Consider the following 20,439-nt stretch of genomic DNA (forward strand, 5'->3'; position numbering starts at 1 on the left):
ATTCCAAGAATATGATTGTCTCACGTCTATTCATAGCAAGACTTCTCACTCAAGCCAGCAATTTTGAATTCAGATTTGGAGTGAGCGGTTCTGATCCTCAAATTCTTCAATGTGCGCTTTGCCAAAAAAAAGTTATCAATGATGAGCAACACTTGAGCATCGAAGTAATGTGGTGGACTAATTATTGTTTAGGACTAGCACATTAATTGAAGGGGGAAATGAGCAGCACCAAGGCCATAACTTACTTTGCTCCAGCCAATTCTGCGAGTGTCATTGATATTCTGGTTGGACTTCAGGAAATCAATGACAGGCCCTGGTTGCACAATAGTAATCGTAGACACATCTGTACCAATTGAAAAATGTTGTGTGTAATGCACTATCACTTTGTCATATACTGTTTAGCAATAATCTGATCACAAGTAGTATCATGCAAAATTGAGCCTCTTGATGGCAAACATACCAACATTAAGTGAAAGCCCACTTTGAGTCGGTCGAAAGATGGAATGATATCCTGAACAACCCACAACACCACCACCAACTTGACGAAATTGGGAGGGCTGTCGTAGAAGGATTGTCGAACCAGAAGGCAACCCCTGCAGACGACAAGAACAAAGATGCAGTGAAGCAAGGAGTTTCTGTCTATAACAAAGATATCTCTTCGACAGGAGTTCTTAACAAAGTATTTTATAGAACTAGTATTAACAAAAATAATTACTTACTGTTTTGCAGAATTTTGCCTCAGTATGATGTCAAGAATCCGAAGAGCTTCCTGGTAGTTATCAGATTCTTGACCTCACAGGACCAGAGTAATTGCACTCATCAGAACCGTTCCTTCTAAGGACAACTCCACTTTGAAGGTCTTTGCCTGCATCGGCCGTTTCACTCTTTTCATGCCACTTCCCCCTGGACTGCCATTTTCTCCAGGGGTCCTAGTTGTCGCAGTCCTGAAATCGAGATAAGTTTTGCAGCCAAGAACAGATTAGCTCAGCATCATAAACATCATGAGAAACATGTAATAGTGGTGGAGTGATCACTTCGCAGATGAAGCATCCTCCACTACTACAGGGAACGCATCCTTGTCGTGCTGAAGGGCGCCAATTGTGAACAGGCTCTTTTCACCATCATAGGCGAAGTTCATATTTGCGAAATCAGAGGCATAGGTCTCCTGCAACTTATCAATCACTTTTCTGCCTACACCTTTTCGATCGATAGTTTTATCCTAATTCAATTTCTTTTCCAACTCAAAAAGATAAAGCAAGCAGAGGTAGAGGAAGTTAACAACATGTGAACCAGAAGCAATTCCCAATTACCCACACCATTAATTCCACAAGAGAGCTTAGGAACCTTGGAAAAGGGGAAAAAACAATGAACCCAAGAAACACCATCGAACGATCTGGTCTCATCACTAGAAGAGAAATCAAACCATCTCAAAGAGAGAGAGAAAAGGTAGAGAAACTCATGCTATTACATTTTTTCAGAATTTTTATATGGATTTAGTGTCTAAATCAAGAGGGTTTTCAAGTTCTAATTGAATTGTGGTTTCTCCAGGACGTAATGCCTTACCAAGAAAACATGCAGACACGCACCGAATTTTCAGAGATGGAGTTTACAGGGCAAACAATCAAAGAGAAATCAAGAAAATGTGTAAGAACCTCGAGCCCAAAACCCCCCATCAGGTTCATCTATCTCCAACAGATACTTGGCAGACTCAAGCCAAGATGCCCAAAACAAAACAAAAATAATGAAAAGTCACCGACCCAAGATCACCACCAATTCACCAAACGCTGTTGATCTCCAAGACAAAGAAGAAACAAATGAACTGCCGGTCCATGCTTTTTCGGTGCTTCAAAGTGCTGAAATTAGGTTTTTGAAATTTGAGGTACCGAATACACATATTAAATTTATAAATACATCAACATGTTATCTATTTTGGTAAATACGGCGCCGTATGTTGTCTATTTTTGAATTTTTTATGTGTAGTGTGATATATGTCTAAATTATGCAATTTCGTGTAGACTTGTTCGGTACAAAATGTTACAGATCCGTACCATTTATCTACATACATATTCATGAATGGAAAAGAAGAATGCCTTGGTCGCCATTGTTCCAAAATGCCTCATAAGGGCGACTCCAGCAGCTACCATAAAAAGAAACCCCATCACTATGCTGCTACTTTTGCCGATCGGTGCAGCCAGCAAATGACTCCAGCGTAAGCAGCTTTCACTGCTACAGTGCGCTACAGTAATACAGCAGGTGAGAGGAGGCTACATCATTGTTCACAGAGCATGAATATGAGTCTGAAGAGAGATGAAGTGTAATAGAAGGTAGAAAATAGGATAGTTGTTAGAAATAAAAAATATAGAATATTATAATAGTTGATGGAGATAAAAAAATATAAAATATTATAATAGTGTTAGGAAATACTGTAATAATATTATAAAGGATGAATTTTGAGGGTCTAACGAGCTAGTCTCCTCGTACGTAGCTACCAAGGACATTTACAATGGGAGGTTTGGGGCTGGTGCTCTGCAGATTCGCTAGACCTGCATGCCATCGTGTAGGGTGCATGCAAATGATGAGATATAGGCGTCAGGGATTTTTATTTTATTTTATAATTTTTTCATTCACAGGTGAAAATATTGGAATTCGTGAAATTTCATCAAAATTTCAGTCATTTTTTGTCCTCCGTTATGTGGGTCCCACATGTCAGTGAAAGAAAAATTCTGAAATTAGGTATTTTGTTCTCCTATAAAATTCCCAAAATTCACGAAATTTTACTAAAATTTTGGTAAAATTTTAATCCCAGATAGGCACTTCTTTAGGGCGTGATGGCAGGGTGGAATAAATGATAGGAAATGTAAACGTTTTATTCAAGGCGTGGTGTATGGTAGAGATGTAAAAGATGCTATGTAGGGTGCGTTTGGATCTCTTGTCACCGCTTACTTTGCCTGGTTGGGTAAGAAATCAGACGCTTAGTTTATTTACTAACTGTATCGGTGTTTTTGCTTTCCAGTTTTTTCTTTGACAACTCAAGCAAACCAAATCAGTTCTCCGTCAAAATCAAGACTAACCTCGCTCGGCAAGGCGAGGCCAGCAAAGAAAACGAACCCGTAGATGCTTATTCAAGGCGTAGTGGCGGGGTGGATGTTAATGACGGCAAATTTGTAAGCGCTTCTTCAAGGCGTGGTGGTGTGTAGGAGAGAATAAGGTGACGATTTAGAGGAGACGGAGTGTGGTCTATTTTTTTGTCTTTTTTCTTCTTGAAAAAGGGGAGATAGAGAGATGAAACCAATTTAATTGCAGCATGCGTGGGACTGGGTAAGAAAATTTTGTGAAACAAACTTGAGCCACGAGGAACACTTATGTCTTGAAGCCACCACAGCAGCGCCCAGGGGCGAAGCCCAGGCCACCCTAGTGCACTGGCACAGGCCCTAAATTTGTTTTACTAGTTGTATGTATACTCACGTCTCAACCTTTGCACATTTCACTGTCTCAAATATATGCATCAGACACTAGTCTTTTACTACATTTATTCTCTTTTACTTGTTATTTAGAATATTGATATGGTCTCTAACAAATATGTTTAACCATTACTACTTTTAACAACTAACTCTTAGTAAAAATTGATAAAAATTAAATAATATCAAAATATTTTTCATGATAAATTCACTACTATTATTTTTATGTGCCAAATCCTAATAGTTTTATATATATTAGTGATCAAAGTTTCTAAAATTTAACTACACGTATTATAGAATAATATTTATTTAAGAACGAATATAGTACTATGCAAGTGTATGGCCCATTCAGAATATGTTGATTGATGCACAGAGTAAACTGAACTCTAACTTCGCTCCTGTAGCACCTGGTAACACTGCATCGTGGCCAGTCAATGCAACGGTGACGCCCTAGTGGCCGGGCTTCCATTCTGGTGTAGCCTTAAGCTGTTGCACCACGGAGGCAGCCCGCAGCCGTGCCTGCAATTTTTTTTCACGCCTCCATCTACGTGATCGACGTGCCTTTTAAGCAAGGTCACTAAGCCGACCGAGTGTGAAAGAGTACCATGGGTTCATGGCACCCAAAGCATCCAGGTTTAAGTTGAGCTAAATTTTGAGCAGTAGATCAGAATGCTACTGCAGCATCCCAGATTTCCTAAATATATTGCTGCCCCAAATACATGTTTCCTCGCCGAAATCATTTTATATCTGGCATACGAGTATAGTGTTTAATCCGTGAAATAAGTTAGAGGTTTAATTGAAACAGTGTAGCGTTTTTATAATCAACTATTAGCCCTATAAATTTAATAAATTGTATAAGTGTAGCCGGTACGAACGCACGGATTAACGACTTAGTCATCGCAATGTTTCAAGTGCTTATCGATATTATTTATTGTGATGTGACTATCGTTGTCACCATTTGCAATTGTGTCATCGTGATGTATTCTCTAGGGGTTCAGAGGCTAGAATTTTTTACGGTGAATTACAAATTAGCTTTGCAAATGGGACAATAAAATATTATTGTGTGTTTATGTTCGAACGAACGGAGTCCATTTTCGTCTCGCTCTAGGCGCTTGAACTGTGAGGGCCGATCTTTGATGTGTGATTAGCCCTAGGGTCCATCTAGGTTCGGATGCCACTAGGGGCGAAGCCAGCTGGAAGGGGATCCACGCTACAGTTATTCGTGAGTGTATGAACAGTATTATTGAAATTCTGATCTTCACTTATCCGATGGACGGGAGACGCGAACTGTGAATTACTGTAGCACCTCTGAATTTGCTTCGGTAAAATCAGAGGATGCGAATCAGCCGAAAGGGTCACCGGGTTTATCATTTTTGCACGAAGAAATCAATAACACAAATGACCAATCTGGAACAGTAATTTTTTATAGAATTTAAGGAATTTCGTCGGGGTCTTGTATCTTTGGTTCTTGCACACAAGCAAGAGAACACAGAAAGCAAACCATTATTCATGTTCCTGAGCTAGTACGCAATACCTTTGGTGTGCAAAGAGTAAGTCATTTCAGTAAAATATAGGTTTGTGGCAGAAGCTCCAAGAATTGCAGGCCGGTTGTAAAATTACTTGCCAAAGTAAAAATCTGATGTGCGAGATGCATCTGGTTTTTCATTTCTGAATTTCCAAATCATTTCTTTGGCAAATTAATAGACACGGCGTTAAAGCTCGAGCATATAGTAAACCAAAAAGAAAAAGAAAAGGAAGAAAGATCATGCTGGTGGGTTCTACATGGCCAACAATGGACAAGTGAAAAGTTGAAGTCACCACAGTTCCACAAATCATGTCGTAGAGTACTGCTCTGTTAGCATTCCGTTCCTTTTCGTTCTTTGCATCGTCGCAGTGAAACCTGCACCGGTGAGTACCCATGACTCCGATGCCATTTCTTAGCAGGAAGCCACGGTGGTGCTAATTAAGGATGGCCCTCACTAGCAGTACACGAAATATGGTGGTGTGCACATGATGCAATGAAGCACGGTTCCCTTGGAACATAGAATGTGCTGACTGCAAATGTAAAAGCAAAAATAAGGTCTTCACTTCAAATTGCTTTGCTTCTTGACTGCTTGAGTCGTCAGTGGATATAAGCTAATTTCAAATTTTGCTCAATCTCAAAAGAATAGGCCCAGAGACTTAGACAGGCCGAATTGGTCATTACCGATAGAATTTTTTGGCCGCGCATTTCGTTTCTGAATTTACGAAGTTAGTCCACTACGAAATAGACACAGCATTAAAGCTTCATGGTAAAACCAACAAAAGTTCAGTAAAAAAAAAAAAGAGCCCTACAATGGAGGCGAAACCTGCGCCGCAGAGAACCGATAATCGGCTGCCATTTCTTTGCAAGAAGCAACCTGGTGCAATCAACGCATTTCAGTCGGAACACGACATTTACAACGGGAAAACATTAAGAGGATCACGCAAAATGATATTCAGATGAACCAGGTTCAAGCAGCAGTTCGGTGACGGGAAGGCAGCAGCATGAACAATCCTCTGAATAGGATAGAACATAGAGGTTCACAAGGAACAAAGGAGGAACAAAAAACGGAGTTCAGCTATCGCCTCTAATTTTTCTGGCCAGGCTTCAAACCAATATTCCTTTTAACACAATATTCTGGGTCTCAGGCACTAATGCATCGTGTCAGTGGGTTTCCTGTTTCAAATGGCAAGCAGATCAACTAAAACACCAAAACTTTCGACTCGGTTAAAACAACCATCAATTTCTAGTGGCAAGCGGACAGATCACATATCAATCGCCAGGCAAAGAGATCAGACATCCTACCAGAGTTCCAAATAGGCAAGTACTACTGATACTTTGAAGCCAAAAGACACCGACATCCTAACAGAGTTCCAAGTTTCTCAAGGCACCAAGTGATCCCAGGCCATCCACCAAAAGTACAGCACATCACACAAAGCAGCAGCTAGGCCTGCTCAGCAGAAGAACATGGAGCTCCTAACTTTCTCGTGCAGGCGAGGTAGCTCCGGCACTGGGACGCTGCCAGCCGAGGTGTGGCCTCCATGGCTGGACGAGGTCTCAGACATCTCGTCGAACTTTATGAACTGGCCGACCTGAGCGGCAGCAAGATGTGCGTAACAGATCGGAGCAACTGCAAGTAAACAACACACTGTGAATTCCCACACTGTTGTGCAAGATGAGGCGATATGAGTTCACACATCCAAATCAGGCAAGGGTGACTTACCAACTGAAATGGCTGTTGTGCTCCTTTGATACCTGTAAAGTCCCAAAATCGCAAGTCAGGATAGTTCCGTCACAAGCTACAGGGGAAAGTTAGAGCATCTAAGTATACTTACACATAAGAGAGTGAATGCACCAACTCCTGGAGGTCATCAGGGCTGAAGCCTATCTCATCATGCAGAATATGGTAATGTGTTGGCCTCGTAGTACCCTGATACAGACAAGCACACACACTTAGCGCTCTCAATTAAAAAAAAAGTCGATCCAAGGGAAAGCCGTCCCAAAGAAATTGCATTAAGGTCAAGAAAAGGCCCCAAAAGCCGGTTACAACCCGCACGATGTCGCTGAGCGACCACACCACGACCACGAGGAACACACAGCGAGGCATTTTTTTCGAGAACCAGGGTTTGAGCCCTGGTTAGTAGCCTCACACATGGTCTTACCACCATGCTATTCGCACATTCTCTACCACTATTAATTAGGGCTGTCAATTAGTGTTCCATTGTGAAGCTGCCATTCTCAGTTTTTCTCCATGTATCTTTTATATTTCACGTTAATTGAAACAGGTATAAATAAAACAAAGGGCTACTAAAACACTAAACTAAAAGGTGTAATTTACCCCAACTAAAGTCTGCTAAACACTGACAAGAGGTAACCCGTTAATCCCCTGGATGAATGGATTTCTAGCGAGGTCGGCATTTACCAGCAAAATAGCTATCACCAGTGGTCAGGTGCCAGCAGTGCAAACAGCCCCATGAAAACTTCATCCAATTTGCCATCTACTGGAACTATAGAACTACAAGAATTTACCACTGATAACATGTTGGTCCTTCCAGTTCAAATTGGTGCGTGGTTCTTTCATCTTGTTATGCGGGACATTTTTTCGACAAACTAAGCTTGTATAGACCCAAAACTACACCAATTGCCGACAAACCAAATCACAAGGCAGAGAATACTTACAATCATTCCAGCATGAGAACACATGTAGAAGTCATAGTTTCTTGGATGGCAGACTTTGTTGTCCACAACAGTACCTACAGATTAAGACATTCATATTATTAGAGAATATTTCCGTCACCAGTATTTGATTGCAACGGCACACTGGTGAGTGATGTAGGTTACCAGGAGGAACATTATCTGGAGATCCAGGCAAGAAAAACTTAGTATGATGATTTTTCTGGGCAACAATCAATGTGAACTTGGGACACCATTTCTCATCCAGAAACTTGCAAGCCTGAAAGATAATACAAGTAAATTATCATGTGCAAGTAGTGCATGATAATTGGATAAAGGAAATCATAAACTAGAACTGAGTTCATAAAGTCGCTGGTGAACAGTACCTCAATTATTTGATCCAACTCAATGTTCAGCACCTGATTAAACTGGCTTTCGCTAACCCCATCCCTATAATAAAGACAAAAAATCAGCTTGGTACTGTAGTAAACAAACTGAAATCAAATAAAGGCAATCAACCAATTTCCATAACTGAACCACCCTGTTAGTTCGCTTAAAGACCAGCACCCGCATTTGCAAGTAGTTACTTTAAAAGGACAACCCACCTGAATATAATGATTTGCTCAGGCTTTCTCTTCCCAGAACTGGTGTAGAAGTCAATGAGACACTCCCTGAAAAAAATTCAAGTTCCAATACGTGATGAGAAAACATGTCACTATAAAGCTTTATTTAACAAAAATACCGCCAAAATCGCTCTCAAATTGAACTTAAAGCAAGAAAAATCTCTTACCGAATGAGACCATCATCCTCAGTTCCTTGTGGCTTAAACAAGGAATCAATCATTTCCATCTTAGGTGATTGAGCACGCACCGAAGCTCTGTATTTTGAGATAAGAGGCCATTCACGAGAACCCACAACCTAAGAAAATCAAAGTAAAAATATTGTGTCACAGTAGCTATTATTTGTCAACTTTACAAGTTGAAACTTTTCATCAAAATATAGCATCGAAGATGAGGAAAAACATACTTACAGCAGCAATGGAGGGCATATCAGACTGTCCAGGTGAACCATGGGACACATCCATTCCCAGAATGATAGTTGGGACCTTGGATACAAGAGGAATAGCAGGAGATGCTTCAATTTGAAGCAATGAATTTAAGCCACCAAGCTGATTGAAAAGGGGAAACATAACAAAAATATTAGTTACCAGGTATATATGTTACCCATGCTCTCAAGTTTCAAGGCACAAAGGAACAGACCTTTGCATTTATCTTAAGCAGGACATTTGTAAGATATTGATCATTGACTCTTGTAGGTGCCACACACTGTGTAACAATCCCAAATTCAGCAAGACATTTCTTCTTCCAAGGCCCTGTTAAAGAAGATCAATGGCATAAATGCCACAGAGGGCAAAATGTGCTAGAGGCTAAGAGCAAGTAGTTAGTATAACCAACCATAAACATCAGAATTCTTCCTCTCAGCAAGAACACACAAAAGAAACTTGGGTGCTCCAGGAAGCTTCGTTTTTACTTGATCAAACATGTCATCCACCCTTTTTACAGCAGGTGCACGTCTCATGGAAGGATTCTCTTCAAATGCATCGAAAGGTTGATCTACTTTCTGCAATACCAAACAGGTGAGTTAAAATGCATGTGTGGAAATGTGTGAAATAATGTGAAATATAAACTTACAATTCCCTTCATGCCCCCACACTTGATGAGATCTCGGACAAGATCCCTGACATTGCATCGTGCAGAAAAGTTCACCACAGCCCATTTCTCGACACTGCTAGCTCTGATGAGCCTCTGGAAAACATAACTTCAAATATAAAGTTCAATACCATGAAAGACTGCATACAAACAGGGAATACACACTCCAGACACGCGGACCTTATTATTGAAGTTCCATCTCCCATTACGTGTAAAAATATCTTCTCCGTTTCCAGCTTTGAGCTGCAAAAGAAGATATCATCAGATTTATACCATCACAGTTTCATAACCAAGGATAACTGAAAAAAGCATAACATATAGTTCGGCTGTTCTGTGTAGTGGTTTTGCGATAATAGTTAATAATGAGATCATTTTAGGAAATGATGCAGAACTGGGTAGTGACATTGATCCAGAAGAAGCTCAACCTTGGGTGCCTGCAGTACCCTACCATCAACTTCAGTGAATCTTTTGGCTATCGAAATGCCGCATGCCATCAGCATAGGCTCCGAGTCATAGTTGCTTCGTTGAAGTACCTACCAATTTGCCAAGTTAAGAAAGTACAACTACCAACTACTAAACTGAAGCTAAGGAGCTACTCACATCAGACAGAACTGTCATCCTTTCTTGTGGTTTCTGCCTAGACTTCTCAACAAGTGAAGATCTCTGAAGTGTACTCAACGCCTTAGTGTATCTTTGTAAAGGCACAAGGCTGCAAAGCTGGTAAACATAAAAACATTCACAATAGATTAGCAAAGAAGAGTTTTTCAGCAAAGGAAAGACATCAGAATTTCAATAGTAATGACCTCAACAGGGAAATATGTCGGCCGCTTTGGCTTCCCCACATTAATACAGGGAAAATCACCAGAGTATCTCAACTCTATGCCACGGTTCTTGACAAAGTAATCATAAACACTCATCTCTGTTGTTTCAGGGTCACCATTTTCACCATTTCTGTTCTTTAGTGTGAACCTACAAGCATGGAATCACGAAGTACTTAATAAAAAAGTGAAAAATGTAGACAGAAGTAAAGAAAAAGAAACTGCAAAGAAGATGACAATAAACATCCAGCAATAACAATAAAATAAGAATAGTTCAACATATCATCATGATACTTACATCTGTTCAGAGCAACTCCTGTCGCTCAAACCAACAATCTTATATTCTGTATTTGCAGGGCTTGTCTTTATCCTTAAATTCTTCAAGGCACGCTTAGCCTGCAGAAGTTCAACAAAGATGCAATTATAGGTATCTAAGAGTAAAATGGCTCTCAATCTTCATTCTTATACTATTGTTTTCAGCATAACGATGTTACCTTGGCCCAGTCAATCTTGTTTGGATGATCAACCTTCTGGTTGGCAAGTAGAAAATCAATAACAGGACCAGGTTTCACTATCATTGTTGTGGACACGTCTGCATAAACCAAATAATACATGTAAATATTACCAACTGCATACAAAGAACTGATCACAGTATAGCATGGATCTGGACTTTTAGATGATAAAACATACCAATATTAAGTGAAAGTCCACTCTGTGTAGCACGGAAGCTAGTATGGAATCCTCTACAGCCCATTACACCGCCACCCAAGTCAACAAAGTTGGAAGGATTATTGTGGAAGAAAGATTGACGGACCAAGAGGCAACCCCTGCAAACAAAAGGAAAATGTAAACAATATCAATAAAATCGATGATGTTTGCAAATAAGCCTTCACAAAGGTATGAAAGATACATACTGCTTTGCAGAGTGCTGTCTCAAAATAATATCAATTACTCGGATTGCTTCCTGAGTATGCTCGGATTCCTGACCTCTCAAAGCCTGTGCAATTGCACTCATAGGAATTTTCGCTGCGAAGGATAGCTCCACTTTGAACGTCTTTGTCTGGTAGGGCCTTCTAACCCTTTTCCTGTCACTTCCAGAAGGACTATCATTGCCAGGGCTTCCATTTGCAGCCATCCTAAATGCAAGAAAATCAAGTCAGCATGAAGGAATAGTTGCCACAGTACTGGATCAGGACAAAGCAACTGAAATAGTGGAGTCATTACTTTCCAGTGGAAACATCTTCCAGCACAACAGTAAACTCGTTGTTAACTTGAGGAAGAGCACCAATTGTGAACAGGCTCTTCTCACCATCATATGCGAAATCTTTATTTGCAAGCTCAGTTGCGTAAGTTTGCTGGAGTTTGTCAATCACTTTTCTCCCTACCCCCTTGCCATCAACCAGCCTATCATCTTCATACTTCAGATTCACCTGCGATCAATAAAACATAGGAGTAATGATAATTATATATGAGCAAGAAAACAAAATAAAATTTTTAAACAAGGATAATAGGCGCACATAGTAGTGATAGAAAAATTCATCTGTGTTCTTCAGAGAAACTTTGAAGTGGTTTGTTAAAAGCTTTATCTGCTGCCCTTTTTTGCCAAAACCTTTCCTTGGGACCAGCGCCTTCTTAGGTTTCGACAACTTCTTTGCTTCCTCAGCTTTAATTGGCTCTATGTCTGGAGCCAAAGGAGGTGGAGGAGGCAAGTCATCAGCCTCACCATTGTTGGACTCCATTTAGTGAGCCTCTCTGCATGAGTACATGCAAATCAAACCAATCAGATAAGTAGCACTATGCAGTAGAATCCAAGCAAGCAGCAATGCAATTGAAGTGTCAAAAGGATAAGTACACAGGCAAAGTAGCCTTAAACACATAGATAAACCTTCTGAATTCAGCAATACTACAACGAACCGAAGCAACAAAACTTTATGACCATGGAATTCAAGTTGGATATTTTAATTCTTTGGTAGAAGAAATCCGAATGTAGCACAAACATAAGATGAACACCGTGTTAGAATATTTTCAAAACTTGCTGCTAATCATTCATTGCTAGGCAGCAAGTAATGTACAGACACCATGTACATTCTGGAACACAACTTTCTGAATTGGATATGCATTTGCTGTCAAGTGCCAACTATTTACAATGTACAAATGGTGTAAATTTCACACAGGAAGCCGCTGTACAAAGGTAAACGATGAACAGGTAGACAAAGCACAATTAGTGTGGCTTAATAAAACCAACAAACAAAATATATGAAATTCTAGACATCTCACAAACCATAGCCACGGTAATAAAGGAGCTTGCAATCACATAACACACTAACATAGAACGTTTGCTAGGGACAGCATTCTTACAGAAACATTCTACTCAGCCCACAGATTTAAACACTAAACCATACGACCAGAGAGCAGAGGTACTCACAAGGTGTCTCGGGTCCAAAAGCTGCCGAGCCTCTGCCCGACCCTGCACATGAGCAAATCATACAGCAACAATAAGATAATGAAACAGGAAAGAAAGTAAACTACAAACAAGGAAAAGTTTTGGCAAAAGGCAACAAATCCAGAACGAAAGGCACCAAAAAATGAAGCCCTTTTTCCTTTGGAAACTTCCAAGACTCAAGAAACCCCAACAGGCATAGAAGCGCCTACAAAGAAGAACACCGCACTATCCTTAGGAATGACCATTCCAAATATATCTTTACTTCGCAAAACGATCCATTTCTGCAAAGAAATTAACAGAGCCGCATAAACCTCCCCAAAACCCTAAAAAATGAGGGGGAATCAGACATATAGCGTAAAAGGCAGCAAAACTAGAAAACCCTCCGTGTAAAAGTGCGCCCAAAATCGGAGCAAAAAAGATGCACAACAAAAGAACGGTTCCGGAGCACCGTTGTTGTGTCCTTTACCAGCCAAAAAAACCAAACTTTTGGCCCAAAAACAACAGAACAGGGCCCAAAAACCGCACAAAAATACGGCAAAAACCTATACAAACGGAACAGCCCCAAATCTAAAACTTTGACAAGCAGGCACCGGAATGCAGCGACCTTGAAACAAAAACCAAAGAAACGAGGAGCACGACGCACCACAGGACAGGAGCCAAAAACCCTCGCCAAAACAAACCCCAAATCCGTGCAACACGAACAACCGCTCCAAGAACAGACGATCTAATCCGCGCCTAGAACCCTAGATTTCCACCTACAGGGAGTGGGAGCGGGAACGGGAGGGGGAGCGAGGAATGGGGTTTTGCGTTACCGAGCGAGTGGAGGACGAAGGCGACCTCTCCGAGAACCCCCCTTCCCCTCGTCTCTTCCTCCGGAACGCGGCTCCCCTGCTCCCGCACCCACTTTCTTGTACCAACGGGAGAGGGAAGGAAGGGCAGGAAAGTAAAAATCCCCACTCGTCTTGCGGGTCGGCGGGCCGTCCAGGGATCCGATTCGCCGATCTGGACCGTCCGTTTGAAGCACGCGGGGTGGGAGGGCGTGAGCAGGTGACACGTGGACAGGGGCCGATGCGGCTCTCCGCTTCCTCGGTGCACGCCGAGCAGCGCCGTACATAACGACAACGTGTATCCCTGACGTTCGGGGCCCACAGGATGACACCCCACCAGTCATGGTCACACGTGCGTCCTACGTGGTCAGAGGGCGAGCCGTCCGTTGATGCGGCAGTGAGCCCAGAGACACGCACCCCCAAGCGACCCATCGTTTGGTACCTACCTGACACCGGGCCCGGAAACTACTGGACCCATCTCTCAGTGAGCATACCGGTGTCACCCGAGGCAGGATGCCACCCCGAGGAGCGTCCGATCCGGTCTCGTACGGCGTTAGCTTGACGGAGGCGAGGGATCCGAAGCTTCCACCGATCCGACGGTGCGGAGGCGAGGACGCCGGTGCGCGCGGGGGAATACCAGCCGTTGGCAGCAACGCCGTGACCGAGCCGTTAGGGCCTCCTCCGATATCCACGCCCAGCCCCGTGCTCCGGGGCGCAAAGGCTGCGCTCGTGGCAGCACAAAGAAACCGCTGAGCTAGACCCCGTCTACATGGATCATGACACTGATATGTAGGGCCCGCAAGCCGCTGAGATTCCAACCGCCCTCCGCGGTGCACTGTGAACGCGGAGCATTCAGCGAAGCGTGGGGGTGGCGGGGGACGAAGCGTCGCACGCTTGGCAGCGAGATACTCTGGCACTGCCACCTGCTCCAGATTTTTTTCCTTCCAATTTTTGCCAAAGCCTTGGGGCGGCTCATGAAAGGCAGGTACCAGCATTTCCTTCTCCGTTTACTTCCTGCCCTCGCTCCTTTTTCCAGTATGGATATGGAAATGGAAACAAAACCTACGCTGCTGCCCGCCTTGCCTTGCTACCAGTTTTGGTTGAGATGGTATGACACCTCAAATCTATATTTGCTATATTCTATAAAATATGGCACCTCACATCTATATTTGCTATATTCTATAAAATATGGCACCTCACATCTATATTTGCTATATTCTATAAAATAGATAAGTTATAATAAATTTAAATGATATTTACCATACCATTAAATGGTTTATAATCAAATTTGATCATACTTCCCACTTTCCTCTCAATTATTTAGAAATTTCTAATTAATTTATAAACCTACCATTAATAGACCCTATAAGTATTCTTAGCTTTTTACTTTTCAATTATTTTTTCTCATGAAAATCTTTTGCTCCATCACGATATTATTGATTTTACGTATGTGAAACACGTGCATGATTGCTAGTCTTAACAGTTTTCTAATTTTGTGGATATGCTATTGGAAATGAATTTGAAAACAAATTTTGGGAGATAACACCAAAAGACAAAGCAAAAAGGAGGCGTCCTAGGTTCCTAGTACATGTTGCCTTAAGGTTTTTCGATGGAATGCTTTGGTAGGAAATTTGAAACGAGCAAAAAAAAATGTGGAGAATTTGTGCCGTATAAATTGGGCATGTGATACAGCCAAACAAAATAAAGACCGTATATTTGTTAAAGAGCGAGGTTGTTTGTTTCCAATTGTATGTCCGGCTGCTTCCGGAAATAAATATGAAATATTTCCTTGACTTTTATTATTAAATGAATGTGGACTCTATTTCTTTTTAGAGGTGAATCGGGATTCAGAAAGGTACCGAATGGAAGACTACTACCAAATCTGCTATTGCCTGGAATAAAAAATAAAAAAATAATTTGTTGACGCTCAGAAGCGGATTATCCTTTTCTTTAGTATTTTCTTCTTCTATTTATTTATTTTATCTCTTGCTCCAATAAAAAAATAAAAAATTATTAGACATGTCAACTGATGTGCATATGGCCAGACACTCGTCTCCCGTGAGGAGAATAATTTTTGGGAGATCTAGTGTTAGGCAAAATACATTGAAGTGAGATATTTTTTAGTGCTTGTCATTACTCTAGTTACTATGGATGCTTGCTCTAGTTATGATTGTGGATGCTTTTGGAAGAAAACTAGAATAGATCTGAAAATTAACTGTGGCGGTATTTGTGCAAGACAAAATGGTAATGTGGTTAGCACGAAATTTCAAGATACATCAACGTGATATATTTTTAGAAAGATTGACAGTGTTCCCGCTCTGGAGAATGAAAGTTTTCCAAAAGAAGTTTCAGAAAATATATGTATATTAATTGGGATGATCTGGCATAATACAAACTGGATGAGTGATTAGGATGACAGCACGGGATGCTCTAGCTTGATACAATTTCTCAAAAGACTGTCTTTGTTTCCAGTTTGCTATTTCGGTATCTTTGCAACAAAATCTCAAACTTCGGTGAGTAATTATGGCAAAAAATTCATTCTCTGATGATTAGGAAAGAAATTATCGATAACAGCACATGAAAGCATTAGCTAAAGAATGCAATAAAAATTTATACCTTATTGCCATTCAATGGTGCAAATTTTGAGATATGAAAATAGAAAAGAGTACCACTACTTTAATGTAAATTTCTGCCAACTTGGTAATAAGTATCTACATAGTTACTTCACAAAATAGTTTTGGAAACAGCTACCGGCTGGTGCCTGCAGGAGAACGCCTTCGGGTCTCAAAATATAGGAACATCAAAATCTATTGCTTGGATACCGTTCAATCTTTTCAGTTTCCATATCGGGATTAGGAGTTTTCAAATTAATCTCTTAAACTTTCAAATTGCATTTATGGACATTTTATCAATGTTGGTCAAAGTCCTTGACAAAATCCCAAAAACTTTGAATGGAACTCGCCAGTGGCGGAGCTTGATAAGGAATTGAGGGGGGCTAGTAGAGAGAAGGATTAGTATATAGTTAACAATTAAGTAGTAAAATTAATACTTTCTTCAACAACATTTTGAAGTAAGGGGGGCCAAGGCCCCTGTTGGCCCTAAGGAAGCTCCGCTACTGGAACTCGTTTAAACTTTTGAGATTTCTATAAACTCTCAAATAAATAAACTTTCACAAGATATTCACACAAAAGGAGCATATATATAACTTGAAAAAATTATATGCAATTAATCGCATGTGAGAGTTGAGAGAGGCATGGAGGGGAGGTACGGTGGTGGGAGGTGTGCGATGATGGATGATATGGTGTCATGTGATTGGGTGGGTACCTAGGTGCAGGGTTCACAAATGTGGTGTAACACCGAAATGCGTTCTCCAGCGAATTCTTCAAATATCGTGAATATCGATCAAAATTGAAAGAATTTGGTGATAATTCAGTTGAATTTTGAATTTTTGAATTCAAATTCAACCGATAAATGATGATTTTTGAAATGTGAGTGCTAGCGAATCAACCAATAAGCGTCGATATTCGCGGTATGCGATCGCATTTTCGAACCCTGCCTAGGTGTGGGGGTTGATGAGTGTATCATAGGTTGAACCTGTAAAGGATAAAGAGAGGGGTTACAATGCACATCATGGATTTTGCAGAATTGGTATTCTAGCCAGCTGCCAAATAAATTGAATCTGATCATTTGGTGGTCTTGTTTGTCATATGGTGGATTTGTTTGTTTGAGTGAAAAAGTCTGGAATACTCTTGATGGATTTTTTTTGACATTTTAAATGTTTTTTGGATTTACTGTTAGATGTAATTCAACTATTTTCAAATGTGTGACAATACATAAGTTATTATATTATTTACCATCAATTTTTCACATAAGCCACATGAATTATGTGAAGATGGCCAAAATAGAATAAATTTCCATTCGAAACAAATTTTTCGTATGAAGATGTAAGAACAACCATCCGCATCCAAATGATTTCATGTCATCTACTCGTGATAATGAAAACTATTATTCATATTATGGACGAAACACATGGCTCAAACATTATCTTGATCACCTTATGGATGAAACACATGGCCAGCCGAGGGAAGTTGCCCAGGGATGGATGGTGTGGTTCCAGGGGAGGAGCAACTTGGCCGAGGAGCCACCGGCTAGAGGTAGCATCGTGGTTGTAGTGGTGGCGTCATGGTGAATAGATGGAGTTGGATGCTTGATCAGGGTCTGGAGATGTAGATTGGCAACGCAGTTTGCAGATCTAGCAATGGCGGATCTGGCTAGCGGCGACAAGGTTGAGTGCGTGTGCAGGAGTAGGATGAAGGGTGACTCCGGCCAGCTCGGGCTAGGAGTTGGGAGGAATGAGGGTGGGGTGAGTGGTTTCTAGCCTCTTATATAGGTGTCAGTTTGCTTGCAAATAATGCAACCTTTGTGAGGAATGAGGGACCCAAAAGTGTGACATTTGGCACAACTTAAGGGTTCCTGAAGGGGAAATCTTGCACACTCAAAGGAGGGAGTGGGTACTCTCTAAAAGGGAGAGAGGAGGTAGTGAATACTTACTCAACTAAGTTTTATGGATATTTGCATAATATAATGTTTGAGCGGTGCCATGTACCCAGAGCAAATCTATTCCACTTGTCATATAACTCTGTACATGTAAGTAAATGGTTGGTGTTGTAAATTCTACCTTGTTTCCATTTTATTGGATGTTAAGATGTGTTCCAATGGGAATTATGAAATAGCAACACGACAAATAATCTCATAACTATATATCGTAGAAATGTGTGACACCAATGATTCCGGCAATGTTTTTAGCTTTTTCGAAAGAGAAAACTCGAAAGGCATTTTGAAGTGTATAACCATTGTTAGTAACATAGGCAACACAAATGCCTGAGTAAGATGAATGGCACGACATTGTATTTACACTCCTCTTGCTACTGGCATTGTATTTACGCCCGCCAACATTGTTTGCTTACCGAGCAATAAGGCAGATATGCATGTAAAACTGTTGGTTGCTCGTTAGTTTTTCATTGACAGGTGAAGATCGGGATAGGTGAACATAAGAGTATGATCATCTTTGGCTGAGCTCTAACTCTAATAATTCTTGGAGCGGAGTATCTCTAGCTTTAAAAATTCGTGAAGTTGTAGTGTGAGGAACGATCTAAATAGTATTCTAATTAATTATTAAATTAATTATTTACATAATCACGATTACAACGATTAACCAGAATATCATCCCAGTAGTCACGGTATGTGTTTTGTGCCTAAGATCGGAACACACGTATTTCTAACATAGGTCATCACAACAAAACTTAAGAAAGAGTGACTAATTAAAAATATATTACAATCATTTGAGTTATTACAATTTACAACAAAAAGTAACTAAGAGGATAAGAACAGTTCATCTCCTAACTAAAACTAAAAACTATGCAACAGAAGATGACATCTATAAACAACAAAAGATAGGTGTAACCATATAACCTTAGGTTTCACCCTAAAATCACGCCATCCAAGTAGTTTACATATTATTAACTATTCTCGCAAAACCACTCCACAGAACTGCCGTTAACCATTGGTCGTTGAGGAAACGCATTCTCAAAGGACCCATATCCACGGCTGTGTTAATGGGGGCATGGTTTGGTAATACTATTCATCCCCGCCACCTACATCAGGGGTGCAAAGTAGCCAAACACTACCTCCTCCTCGTTGGTAGCACCTGAAATAGCAGCGTGAGTACAAAGGTACTCGCAAGATTTAATCCATAACAGGTACATATAAATAAACCGACTCTAAGGATTATGCATTTGGATATTAGCAATGATCGGCTATAAGGTTAAGTGAATTCATATACAAAAGCAACTTTAACACAATATGTGAGTATCTACACTTAACCAAGTATACCCTTCTATCATGTATCCATCAACATGAATATATATGTAATTGGAACCAATAATAATTCATCACCGAACATCTCTATCTATTTCCCACATATCATACTACATCATCCCCATATTCGTGACTCTACAACCAGTGCAGATGGACAGGAGCATACTCATAACTGAGAGCGCGACAATTCAAATTGATTTTACACCCTGCAGGGGTATATATTTACCCACACAACTCGAAGACCATTTGGCACCACATAAATAAATAAATGACGGAAAAATGTGCATATGATATATGCTCACATAATAATAGAATATCGTATTTTGAAAACATTTGTAAAAAATCGTCAAATGATTAGGGTTTCGAAGGTTTGAACCTTGGATAAGCTAACCTAAGTTTATAAAGTTTGCAGTAGCTAGCGACCACAGGCGTGCATAGAGTTTGGGTCCTTGGCAGCCAGACCGCAAGCACAGTGACGATAAGACCGATGGCTAGCGGTCAAACCGGCCTGAGCAACGGTTTGCTAGAGGCACCTTTGCGAGATCACCGGTGAAGGCTCCGGTGAGGCTTTCTACCATGAAGGGTACCAAAATTCTCTAAGAGAATAGTGTGATAGTTTGAACGATATTCACCGAGCCAAACTCGAGAAGCTCCATAGACATGCTCCAGGCTAGGGTTGAGGTCGAGCCTAATCGGGAATGAGACCAACTAGAGTTTGGGAATGACGGGGCAAAGGTAGTGAGTATCTCATCTCGACGTAGAGAAGCTTTCTAGCGGAGGGGTCCACTCTGGGGAGGCTCCGATTTGGATATCAGGTTCTAGGGTGGTGCGCGAGCTTGAGATGGATGAACTCGTGTGGAAGACGTCTCCGACAAAGAGGATGAAGAGGATGAGCTTGGGGAAGTCCTCGGGAAGCTTGGAGAAGTGCCCTTCATCAAAATCTAGTCGCCGGGGTCGTCCTTTCTTTTTTCTCACCCACGATTTGTGTGAAGAGAGTGAGCGAGAGAGAGAGAGAGCAGAGTGCTGATTTTCTTAAGTGGACGCTCTGCGCTGTGGCGGTTAGAGCACGGAAAGCTCTTGTGGCTACTTCTGACGGTCAGATCGTGGATAAT

At 41.0% G+C, this 20,439-nt stretch overlaps 1 protein-coding gene and 1 pseudogene across 2 annotated transcripts; both read right to left on the reverse strand.

Moving 5' to 3' along the window:
* The window catches only part of LOC133931185 (protein argonaute 4A-like), a 58,898-nt pseudogene extending 57,225 nt beyond the window's left edge, over positions 1-1,673 (reverse strand).
* Positions 1,674-6,038: 4,365 nt separating this feature from the next.
* On the reverse strand, positions 6,039-13,569 carry LOC133909968 (protein argonaute 4A). Of its 2 annotated transcripts, none has more exons than XM_062352498.1 (24): positions 13,436-13,569; positions 12,606-12,647; positions 11,698-11,932; positions 11,405-11,610; positions 11,095-11,316; positions 10,871-11,007; positions 10,675-10,772; positions 10,479-10,576; positions 10,166-10,331; positions 9,963-10,079; positions 9,788-9,895; positions 9,543-9,605; positions 9,345-9,458; positions 9,108-9,273; positions 8,913-9,025; positions 8,684-8,821; positions 8,444-8,571; positions 8,259-8,324; positions 8,040-8,103; positions 7,822-7,933; positions 7,660-7,733; positions 6,816-6,910; positions 6,704-6,735; positions 6,039-6,610 (listed from the first exon to the last, which is right to left on the reverse strand). In XM_062352498.1, exons 3-24 carry the CDS (start codon positions 11,917-11,919, stop codon positions 6,435-6,437), a joined length of 2,715 nt encoding a protein of 904 aa, XP_062208482.1. In that variant the 5' UTR covers positions 11,920-11,932; positions 12,606-12,647; positions 13,436-13,569; the 3' UTR covers positions 6,039-6,434. The 2 variants fall into 2 exon arrangements, with proteins under 2 accessions (XP_062208482.1, XP_062208488.1); XM_062352504.1 differs by lacking the exon at positions 13,436-13,569 and adding an exon at positions 13,267-13,421.
* Positions 13,570-20,439: the final 6,870 nt, after the last annotated feature.

This window comes from Phragmites australis, chromosome 1, assembly GCF_958298935.1.
Source record: "Phragmites australis chromosome 1, lpPhrAust1.1, whole genome shotgun sequence".
In the NCBI taxonomy this organism is placed as follows: Eukaryota; Viridiplantae; Streptophyta; class Magnoliopsida; order Poales; family Poaceae; genus Phragmites; species Phragmites australis.